At 44.4% G+C, this 11,745-nt stretch overlaps 2 protein-coding genes across 2 annotated transcripts in view; both read right to left on the minus strand.

Annotated features, from left to right (window-relative positions):
• cap1 (CAP, adenylate cyclase-associated protein 1 (yeast)) overlaps nucleotides 1–1,782 on the minus strand; it is a 7,741-nt gene extending 5,959 nt beyond the window's left edge. Inside the window, 4 exon segments of the mRNA XM_017307514.1 lie at nucleotides 285–392; nucleotides 1,504–1,543; nucleotides 1,545–1,688; nucleotides 1,690–1,782. Of these exon segments, the coding sequence (XP_017163003.1) occupies nucleotides 285–392; nucleotides 1,504–1,543; nucleotides 1,545–1,688; nucleotides 1,690–1,767 (370 nt within the window). The 5' untranslated portion in view covers nucleotides 1,768–1,782.
• Nucleotides 1,783–10,992: 9,210 nt separating this feature from the next.
• Nucleotides 10,993–11,745, minus strand: part of kiaa0319l (KIAA0319-like ortholog) — a 13,422-nt gene continuing 12,669 nt past the window's right edge. Inside the window, exon 23 of the mRNA XM_017307390.1 lies at nucleotides 10,993–11,165. Coding sequence (XP_017162879.1) covers nucleotides 10,993–11,165 — 173 coding nt within the window. The remainder of the gene's footprint in view (nucleotides 11,166–11,745) is intronic.

The following is an 11,745-nucleotide window of genomic DNA, read 5'->3' on the forward strand; positions in this document are numbered from 1 at the left end:
AGTTCTGATCCAAACCGGTCCTGATCCAAACCGGTCCTGATCCAAACCGGTTCTGACCCAAACCGGTCGTGACCCAGACCAGTTCTGATCCAAACAGGTTCTGATCCAAACAGGTCCTGATCCAGACCGGTCCTGACTCAAACGGGTTCTGTTCTGGACCGGTCCTGATCCGGACTTGCCTGACCCAGAACAGAACCGGTTCTAACTGGACCTGTGAATTCTTTTGTTTAGTAGAACCTTCAGGAGAACCAGAACCGGTCCAAGGTGGATCAAGCCCGGCTTACCTCCCCCAGCAGAACCTGCGGCGCCGCCCGGCGGGCCCGACACGGCCTCCAGCCGACCCACTGCCACCTCCAGCCGCTGCACCAGACTCGCCAGCTCCGCCGCCATTCCTGCAGGAGACAGGAAACAGGAAGTGACACGGCTGCAGCGGTTCTGATCCAGAAGGAGTCGGTCCAGCCAGAACCAGTGGGCCGGGTTCTGCTCCTCCAGAACGGGTTTGGGTCAGCAGCTCGTTAACGGGCCGCTGAGCTCTTAACGAGCTGCAGCTCATTAAAGGATCAGGAAACTTTCCACAACAACCAGGCGGTTCTGCTGATGCCGCCGATCGGGTCGGTTCTGATTGGGCTACTGGTTCTGCAGAGATTACGCCCAGAACCAGCCGGCCACACCAAGGGTGTTCAAAGTGAGGGTCGGGGGCCGTTAGCGGCCACAGATCAAATAAATCGGGACAAAAACACGGATCAACTTAAAATCTATTAAAATATTAGACGACATAAACATTTATTGTGTTGCCATGGTAACCAGGACTACACGCAACCACTGATCGATCGTTACACTCTACAGGAAGTGTGTTCAGATGAAGACCTCCCACTTCCTGTTTTTACTGAAAAAAATATGAAATATTTTGTCTGTTTTCTTCAATCGAGACCAAAATAAACAAACTGGATGATTTAATTTAACGAGGAAAAAACATTTTAAAAGTTTCAAATCATTCATGTTTAAATTATCGTCATGTATGTAAAAACAAACAAACATGTGATTTTGAAAACGTATTTTTCATGTGACAAAATGTTTGTACACCAAGGATCCAGCTGATTCTCCTGGATCCTTTTCTTTAACCAAACTGACCATCAGGAAAAGGTTTAAATGCAACTCGGCGGCTGCAGGTCTGGACTCAACCAGATCGAGTTCCCAGGAAAGAGACGGGCAGGAAATCCCAGCTGAAGCTGCAGGAAGCCGGTCCGGCCGGCGGTTCTGAGGAGAAACGGGTCAGAACCAGGAATAAACTGGAGTTTCCCAGGAATTTACAAAAACCCGACTTTATGAAGTCAGAATCCCGAAGGAGAGAGAACCTGGGAAGAACTGGATGCCTGTCTGGTTCTGATCCGGAACCCAGTAATGAGGCTCTGTGTCACTTTGGACCTTCATGATTAAACCAGTTAAACGTTAACCAGTGGAGACGCCTTCAGGCAGGGTGGGGCTCCCAGGTGACTGACTCACCTGCAGGGGGCGGGGCTTCAGGGGACAGACAGGAAGTAAACAGCTTCAGCAGGAAAACTGAGGAGCCAATCAGAAGCCAGCAGGCAGGTCTGGTTCTGAACTCTCGGATCAGGCGTATTACCAATGGAGCTGAAACAGGAAGTTGCTGAATAACTGGAAATTAAACCACAGAAACCAGTGGAAAAACTCAATTTGGTCCAAAAGCAGAAAAGCTGCGGTTCTGATCCACTTCAGCAAAACCGAGTCGACCCAACAGAACTGCATCCTGGCTGACCTGCAGAGAAATCCTGAAGGTAGCAAAGCTCCTGCAGGATTCACTTCCCGTCAACCCGGACAGCTTCTGCAGAACCCAAAAGGTTCCGGTTCCATCCCAGCAGAACCAGCCTGGAACCTTCTGGGTTGGCCTGTGGGGTTTGACCCGCGGAGGGGGACAGACAGAAAGCAGGCCGGCCGCGGAGGGATACACACCCAGCAGCGCGCAGCCTTCACCTGGACCACAGGTGGGCCACAAATCACGTCCAGGCTGCTGACGTTGTTAATGAGATTTGCCAGTCAGGCTAAAGCTAAGCTAGCAGCGCCGGGGTGTTGAGTTCACATCTGCGTCCCGTTAGATGTAGACCCGGCTAACCGACCCGACCCGCTACCTTCAGACCCAGAACCAGTACCACCGGCCAGAACTGAATCAACAGTTCCGTTGGTTCTGTGCGGGAAGCCGCTTCAGAACCGAGGAACCATCTGCAGGGGTTACCAAACCATCCAGAACACCGTCTGAAAACAGAGCCGCTGCAGCGGGAGGGGGGCAATTAAACGGGTTAACTAAACGGGTCAGAACAGCGTATTTAACCCGGCTGGTTCTGTTGGGAGCACTGAAATGGGTCAGCTGACTGCGGCAGAACCGAGCCGGTTCGATTATCTGGACGGAATAAACACCGTTAATCTGTTTTCCGGGTCGCTCCCTCCCTGAAGTTCCTGATTTCTCCGTCTGTCTCCTCTCCGTCCGACCAGCCGCTCCCAGTTCCGCTTTGTTCCCCTCACCAGTAAACGCAGAGAAACCAGTGACATGCGTTCCGGTTCGGCCTACCTGCTAACTGGGTCTAGCAGTATTTGGTCCGTGTTCTGTCGCAGGGTGTGCAGACTGCAGCGCAGACAGAGCCTCGGTGGGTTTCTTCCTGGATGAAGTGAATTTACCCGGCTGGCACCGCGGCGTGTTTCCGCCCCTCTCAGCCTGATTCCTTTCCCATATAAGGAGCGCGGAGGCAGAGGGCAGCGGCGCTGTGACACCCAGAAACCACCGCTTTTCTTCCTCTCGTCATGGCCGCAGCATGCGCCGTCATGACGGCAGGCAGCAGAAACTAAACATGCTTCCATCTGCACGCTGCAGTTAGCGCCACTCTGCAGTCAGAGGCGCACAGAGCTGCACATGTGCACCAAATCGGATGCAAAGCAGAACTCTGCTCTTATGTAGGGCAGAAGCAAACCTTGCAGTGAAGCTGCAGGAGCGGAAGGTGGATGAGGAGAAGAAGAGGATGCAGGGGCGGGTCGCAGGCCTAAACAAACCCCCAACCAGCAGGGGGCGCCCCGCTAAATGACAACAGACCAAAAATGTCATTTGTGTTGAGAATATTATGAAACAGTGCTGGACACTACAAACTAAAATGTTACCAGCACTTACAGCGTTAATTGAAAACTTTAGCTCCACTAACGCTAAAAGGCTATGCTAACATGGTATTTAAGGGAAGCTAATGCTAAAGTGCCACGCTTATCACCGCCCACCGTTAGACCAGTGACTCAGTCTGTATTAAAGTATTTATCATCGCCTCTCCGTGAAGTTGGATTCTTTGGATCAGTCGTTTCACTCAGGGTTTCAGTTTTATTGCTGTTGGTTTTGCTTTAAGATTTATTTCTGGGAAGCTAAGTGTGCTAAATGTTTTCAGTGTTCGCTAAGCTACTAAATGAAATACTAGCTCCGCCGTTAGCGCATTAGCAGAAGTGTACCCACCACTGTTGATACAGTTCCAGCCAAGATACATTTAAATATTTTATACAGAATTTAAATTTAAAACTTAAAGAAATGTAAAGAAAAACTGTAAAGAATGATGGTTTTACTACCAAGGTGCTCTGATGCTTTGTGTTTAGCTAGCTCAGCTAACTAAACGTCCAATGCTGCCAGTGGGGACCAATGCTGCCAGTGGGGACCAATGCTGCCAGTGGGGACCGGGCCCCAAGTCCAATTCTGCTGAAGGCCTCAGAACACTGTGGGTCGGCCCTGGTTGTTGGGATGGACCGGAACTATTCCCAGGTCAAAGATCATCAGCTTGTACGACCAACATCTACAAAACTGATGCTTTCTCATAAAACCGGAAAACAGCAAGTCGTCTACTGACAGGAAATGACCTCAATCTGCTTCCTCCTAAAACCAACCGGGACATTTCTATCTGCTTCAGTTTCAGGAGGAAACCATAACGGCTCTTAGAAGGTCACATCCAAACACCAGCCATCATAGACGACGTCGTCATCATCATCATCATCATCGTCATCATCATCATCATCATCATCATCATCATCATCATCGTCATCATCATCATCATCATCATCATCAATGAAGCAGCAAAGAGGAGCTGAGGTTAATGGGCTGAGAAAAGTCAATGGCAGGATAAACTTCAGCTGAGCCGTCTGAATGAGACCATCACCGTGGCAACAGCAGATGGATGATGGTCGGTATTTTTTGAAAGAAAAGAAAATCCTTTTAAATTATTATTTTTATCACAAAGCTAATAGAATCAAATAAATCAGGACTGATAAAGAGTAAATATGTAGTCTGTACAAATACTGATTATTCACTTATATTACAAAAGATAATCTGTGAAACAATAAGGTGAGAATAAATCAGAACTTTATAAATGTAATGGACTGTTTTCTGAGGAGCAGTTCACCACTGGACCTCCAGGGGGCAGCAGACTCCGTAGGAGCCAAAGGGCCAGCAGCGGCAGAAGCATCATGCTGGGTTTGCCATCCTGACCATCGGTTACGTTTTCCTAACTCCTTCCAGTTTCTCCAATGCTGAGACGTTTTCAACAGACAGCAGAGAAGAAGCAGCAGAGAAACGACCCACTAACTCAGACACAACCTGACTGTTCTTTAAAAACGGCACAGAAACAAATAAAACCGGAAAACAGCAGAAAGAGCGGAGCTGGTCATTAAATATGGGTTTGTAAAACACCCTTTAGTGAAACAGTGGACCAAATAGCGTCTGCGTACGGTACGATACCAGAGATCATTTATGAAATAACAGCAGAAAACCAGGCGACTATCTGACAGAAATGATCTGCAATAAATAGACACTTCAGTCTCCATCATTTGGGTTTACTTATTAATAATCCCAATCCAAGCAGCTCTTTACAGTGCAGTGCATCCCAGAGGTGGAGAGAAGTCACATGGGTATCTTTTAAACCAAAGATTACTTCTGAGTAGGCATGCTGCTCTGTACTTTTTACTTTCACCTTAATGATAATATTAGCAGGGGTGAAAGTAAGGGGGTACTGCAGGGTACTGCTACCCCTAAAGGATTAGTGGGGGGACGCAGTACCTGCAAGAGAGGAGCGGCTGTCAGCTGTAAAAACAATCAATGGGTTCACTGTGCAGCCGTGAGTTTACCCACTAATCAGCCGTGACTGATTAGTTTTTCAAGAACAATCTAAAACACGACTTAATCAGTTAATAAATAACTTTATCCCCGTTTCATATTGTTTCTGAACTGTTCGTGCTTTACTAGAGCAGSGSTGCAACACGTGGATCGCGGAAGGTTTTGAGTTGATCTCGGCATCAGGTGACAAACTGAAYGCAGCCAGGAGGCTGAGAGCAGCACGTCCTCCTCTGATTGGCTTAAAACGTTCACAACTTTATTAAAGAACAACAACAAAACAATCTACAAAACGTGTTCAAATTAATGACTCAACAACAATAATGATCTCAGTGATTATTGTTTCAACAAGGTGTTGAAACGTTTCGGTTCCATAACCAAAGTAACCAGCAGAGCAGGAGGTTAAAATGAACTAACCAACCACCGCTGAGTTCATGAGGATTATTAATGATGCAACATAAAATATCAAGCCTGAAAACCTCCTGTCCAGGGGTGAAAGTAGTTTTACATTTTTGGGGGTACTATTACACAAAAGTATATATATAGGCCTGTCGCGATAAACGATAAATCAATTAATCGCACGATAAATTAAACCTATCGACCTCATTTTAATTATCGGTTTATCGTCTCTTCCTGCCTTTTTTTCCTTTCTGTTGATGACGCTGAATGAAAAAGGCTCCGGTGTCTCCACTGACCCTCCCTTCATTTCCTTAGTCTAATGTCCAGCGCACATTGAGTTGTCGCCCCATTTTCAAACCCTGAGACACACATTAGCCGACAGAAATCCCAGGTATGACGGTTCGATCAGATTCGATCGGGTTCGATCGGGTCCGATCGGGTTCGATCGGTTCGTCGTGCCGTGTGGTGTCCAGCCACATGGGCCCAAAATAATGGCTCCAAGTCCAGTTAACTAATTTAAATCAGGCATTAATCGATGCTTCACTAGAATCTACCTGTGATGATGTGGCTCAGCGTAAAGTCCTGACTGAATGAAAATCATTATAATTTATTTATGTCACTTAACGAAGAACAGCTGAAAACTTACCGGGTTCATCAACTGTGGTATTAATTTGGCTCCAACTCCTCTCCTGGTTATTTTTATATTCTTTACACGAAACGTTAAATAAATATTAATGTTGTTTCCACATATCATCTCCGATGTCCGCTGGACTTCGGTTTTCACTGCATCAGCTGTTTGGGATTCTCCTCCGTAATTTCCCTTCAGAAAGCAGGAGGAGAATCCGGCTTTCTGATTGGCTGCCGGTCACATTCAGCGTTAAGCTCCCAGTCGGGGAAAAACCCTGATTTAGATCGGAGCGGCTGACGATCCACCGTAACAACACACACACTGCAGGAGGATCGGTTAGATCGGCCAAAGATCTCAGATCGTCATGAGGGGAAAATGGGGGCAAAAACTGGTGTAGTGTGAATTATTGCATCAGGTAGTGGATGTGATCATCTTCTCTATTTAAATCTACTGATTACTGAAGGACAATACAGACTTTATAATCTACACTCTTTTGGTTGAATGCAGTATTTATTTCCACTTTGGCTTCATGTTGTTTAGTTTTTATTCAAGTACGTTTTTTGTTAATGGAGACTGAGAATCCATTTTATTTTTTTTTTGGTTGTTTAGTTTATTTAGCTTATCAGTTCCAGTGTTATGTGTTATTTTGAAAATAAATATCAAGAAATCACAGGCATTATTAGTCATTTCCATTAAATCAGTGTCAGAAGGTCTTGAAACAATATTATCGTTTATCGCAATAATTTCTTTAGACAATTAATCGTCCAGCAAAGTTTGTTATCATGACCTATATATATATATTGCTTCTTTGTGTGCTTTGGAGTTTCTGTGCTGATTAATTTTTTTGAAGCGATAAAAGCTGGTAGCTCTTGAACTGCTACAAAATAAAGCTGTATTTCCTCCTTCAGCCCACTGGCTGCCATGTTGACACCTTGAGATGCCATGAGATCTAAATCCTGAACATCATGGCATGGAGAGCATCCCAGTTTTCCATGTCTGGCATATAACCATTCATTTTATCTTTTAAACTGGTTCTATTGATCCTGTGTCCAGACAGAGGGATAATCAGTACCCCAGCATCATGACCTGTTTGTTCTGAAGATCCTGCAGCTTCTCTTCCTAACATGGCGCCTCCTCACCCTGACTCTCATACTGACAGGAGGAACCACAGAGCTCTGTTAGGTTAAAGCTCATCTTCTGAAGTTGGGATGTTTTTCCTCCAACAGGTTCCAGAGGAATCACCTCAAACCAGATGTTGGACTGGATTTTATTTCATTCGTGAATGTTAGAGCCTCATTTTCATCAGTGGAGCTATAAAGGTTGGAAAAGGTTATTATTTTGGAGAAAATCTCATCAACATCAATATTTCCACTAAATAAGAGGCAAAACAATCAGTTTGATATGAAGGAAAAGCCTCTCAGACTCTGAGCTCAAAGCCAGATGCCAGAGATCAATAAAACTATTATTTTTTTTTATATTAGACAATTAATTTAATTTGACATAATTATCCCGGTAGAAGCCATTTGTTTGTTAAATACTTAGTTAAACAAATAACCTGAACAGGTGATCAACTCTAAACCAGTCGCACCTTTTTACTCTCTCTGTCATTTAAACACACCCGTTGCCATGGCAACCTTCTGCTCTCCTCAGGCCGGCCGGAGATTACGTTAAAAACATTCAGTCCGTTATGATATCAGGTTTTCAGGCTTGATATTTTATGTTGCATCATTAATAAACCTCATGAACTCAGCGGTGGTTGGTTAGTTCATTTTAACCTCCTGCTCTGCTGGTTACTTTGGTTATGGAACCGAAACGTTTCAACACCTTGTTGAAACAATAATCACTGAGATCATTATTGTTGTTGAGTCATTAATTTGAACACATTTTGTAGATTGTTTTGTTGTTGTTCTTTAATAAAGTTGTGAACGTTTTAAGCCAATCAGAGGAGGACGTGCTGCTCTCAGCCTCCTGGCTGCATTCAGTTTGTCACCTGATGCCGAGATCAACTCAAAACCTTCCGCGATCCACGTGTTGCASCSCTGCTCTAGTAAAGCACGAACAGTTCAGAAACAATATGAAACGGGGATAAAGTTATTTATTAACTGATTAAGTCGTGTTTTAGATTGTTCTTGAAAAACTAATCAGTCACGGCTGATTAGTGGGTGAACTCACGGCTGCACAGTGAACCCATTGATTGTTTTACAGCAGACAGCCGCTCCTCTCTCTTGCAGGTACTGCGTAGCCCCACTAAATCTTTTAGAGGTACGCAGTACCCTGCCGTACCCCCTTACTTTCACCCCTGCTCCTGTCAGTATGAGAGTCAGGGTGAGGAGGCGCCATGTTAGGAAGAGAAGCTGCAGGATCTTCAGAACAAACAGGTCATGATGCTGGGCTACTGATTATCCCTGTCTGGACACAGGACCAGTAGAACCAGTTTAAAAGATAAAATGAATGGTTATATGCCAGACATGGAAAACTGGGATGCTCTCCATGCCATGATGTTCAGGATTTAGGTCTCATGGCATCTCAAGGTGTCAACATTGCAGCCAGTGGGCTGAAGGAGGAAATACAGATACCAGCTTTTATCACTTCCCCAAAAAAAAAAAAAATTAATCAGCACAGAAACTCCAAAGCACACGCACACACACACATATATATATATATATATATATATATATATTTTTTTTTTTTTGTCATAGTACCCCCAAGAATTTAAAATTATTATTAAGTGTTGCTAACTGCTAGCACTTTCACTGAATGAAAAACGATGTTCAACCAAAAATGTATCAGAAAAACATCTAGTTTATGGCAGAGTGAGACCTCTTGTTTCTACACAATCTTTGGGCTACCCGGAGGTCAAGCGTAAGCAGTAGATATTATTAGAAGTACTTCGCATTTGTTTCACGAGTTTTACGTCGACTAAATATATATATATATTTTTCATTTTAGGTTTTTCACCAAACTTGATATTTTGGTCATCATTTATAAATACTAAATCAGATTTTATGAACAGTTACTCGGTGCTTAATTCTTTTTCACTCATTTTTTTCGGATAACTTCTTTTACTCACCTGGATAAAAATGCATTGAAGTAGCGCTACTCTTACTTTAGTACAACCACTGGTGGATCCCTGGCTATTCCTCGGTTTTTCTGTGAAACATGACTAATTACTCGTGAGAAAAAAAAATCGTCTATTCAATAATTATTTTAGATTTTTTGGACAACACGTCTACAACAGTCAAAAGAAAATGTCGCTCGGGAAGCTGAAACCCGAGCCCAATGTTAGCTGACACGCTATTGGCTGGCGTTAGAAAAACCATCCAATCCAGGAGAGCCTTTTATTTTCGTTGGCTCTGATTGGCTGAACCCTTTATCGTTGGGTTAAGAGCACTATGGACATTAGCTAAGCTTCTGCTAAGACGGTTTCCACCGTGTATTAACACATAAGGCTATATTTGGTGTTTTAACTATTAAAATATGCAGTTATAAGCATTTTTAGAGGAAGTCTAAACTATTTATGGTCCATAATCTCCATATATATCGCTGTTTTAATGTTGTCCACACTGGTACTGCGATTTATGGCGCCGTCCTTTTCGGATCTTCTCCGGAGAACCATCAGAACTTTAGCTCCTGTGTACTGCTAACAACCAGAACCTGCTTAAACCAGCGACTGAAGAACAAACCCAGCAATAGAAAGATCTACAAAGAAAAATCAGAGTCATTTTTTTTCTACAATAAAATTTTAAAACATTTTATTTAGATTTACAGACGATCCAGTTTCATTAGGTTTGACCACAGATAGGCGGGAGGACGATCCCTCACTACATTAGAAAAACAACCAGCGCCTCCCTGTTCTGGCTTCACAGTGAACTCTGCAGAGCTGAGGCCCTACAGGTAACAGGAGACATGCCGGCTAGCTGAAAAACAAAAGGACGGATGGATGAGAAGAAGCAACATGGTGTCGCTCTGCGTTTCTTCCCCCGGCCAGGAAGCAACCAGGCTGCTTCACGGTGGTTCTGGTTGAGCCGATCAGAGGAAACCTTCTCATCAATCTCCTGCTTCACATCTGAATCTATAATAATTTCCTCTTGATTTTTAGAAAAGCAACATTCAGTTTTCACATCTTCTCTCAAAACTATTTAAATTCCTCAGCTTTAGAAGTTATGAGCTTTTCAGGACAAAGTAGAATTGAGCAAAATAAATAAGAAAACATTCAATTAGAAGCTCATCCAGATAAAAATCAGGGTTCTGGTGACGGCCTGTCTAAGCAGGAAGACTACAGATTAAAATCCCATCCTGGTTCCACTTTAATAGGAAACTAAAAGCTCTTATTGAAATAAAACCGAAGCTAAAATGAGGCACACAGTCGGAGAAGCTTTCAGTTTTTCTCCCATGTGAGCTTCCTGTCTGCAGCGACCAGCTTTGAATCCAACCCAGCGACAGAACGGGGTCAAAGTTCATCAGCAGCATCTCAGCAGAGGGGCTCAGTCAGCGCCTTAACAGGCTGCTCTCCAGTGTGCGACAGGATTTCAGAATAAAAGCCCACTCGGACCGTCCGGTGGGTCAACAACACAGGAAACACGCAGACATGCAGCAGAACCTCCGGCCCGGTCCAATCCGGCCCGGCAGTCCTCATGCAGGGATCTGGACCGGCTTTGGGTCGGCAGCTCTGGTTTGGTGGCAGTGTTTGGTTGCGGTGTGAGCGCGCCCAGCCGGCGCGTCGCTGAAGCAGGAAGTGATGCGTCCATCAGTAAACATCGTCTCACAATGAGTACCCAGCGGCCCAGAACTCATCAGAACCCGGTTCTGGCTAGACCCGGCGCTATAGCAGCTCCTCGCGGGGCTTCTTGGCCCTGGGGGGCCCCTGGCCGTTGTTCAGGGAGCCGTTCTGGGGCCGCAGCAGGTGGCCGCGCTCCTGGCCCTCGTCGCTGTCCAGGTCCGAGTCCGAGTGCATGAGGGCCGAGGAGGCGGGGCCAGGGGCCGGCTTCAGGCGCGCTGCGGAGGGGCACAGGGGTCAGAGGTCAGACCATGCATTCTGTAGGACGGAGGATGACCGAGTGATGGGGCTTAGAAAAAACATAATTATGAGAATAAAATCATAATATTACCAGAATCAAGTCATCAGATTAGAATAAATTGTTATTTCAACTCCAACACAAGAAATAAAAACGAGGAATATTGAACATTTGGTGAAGTTCTACTTTGGTTTTGGTTTTACAGATTAGGAAATATTTCATCTTTTATGAGCATCAAATTATGAGCAGCAGGAATCAATTTATTTATTATGAAGAAATAATCAGATCTAAAATATCTGGTTATTTTGCAACTTTGTTCTGTTAATATTATGACTTTAATCTCGTAATTTAAATAAAAATCTCAGTCTGGCTCTGATGCTCACATATTATACACAATTTTAGAAATACATAAAAAATGCAAATAAACAAATAAATTATTTTTAAAGGAAGAAAATCAACATTTTCTTCCTCAAAGTCAATAACACATTCCTTTAGAGATCGATTGTGTGTGTGTGTGTGTGTGTGTGTGTGTGTAGGTGTGTGGGTGTGTAGGTGTGTGT

The sequence above is a fragment of the Poecilia reticulata genome, linkage group LG11 (assembly GCF_000633615.1).
Source record: "Poecilia reticulata strain Guanapo linkage group LG11, Guppy_female_1.0+MT, whole genome shotgun sequence".
In the NCBI taxonomy this organism is placed as follows: Eukaryota; Metazoa; Chordata; class Actinopteri; order Cyprinodontiformes; family Poeciliidae; genus Poecilia; species Poecilia reticulata.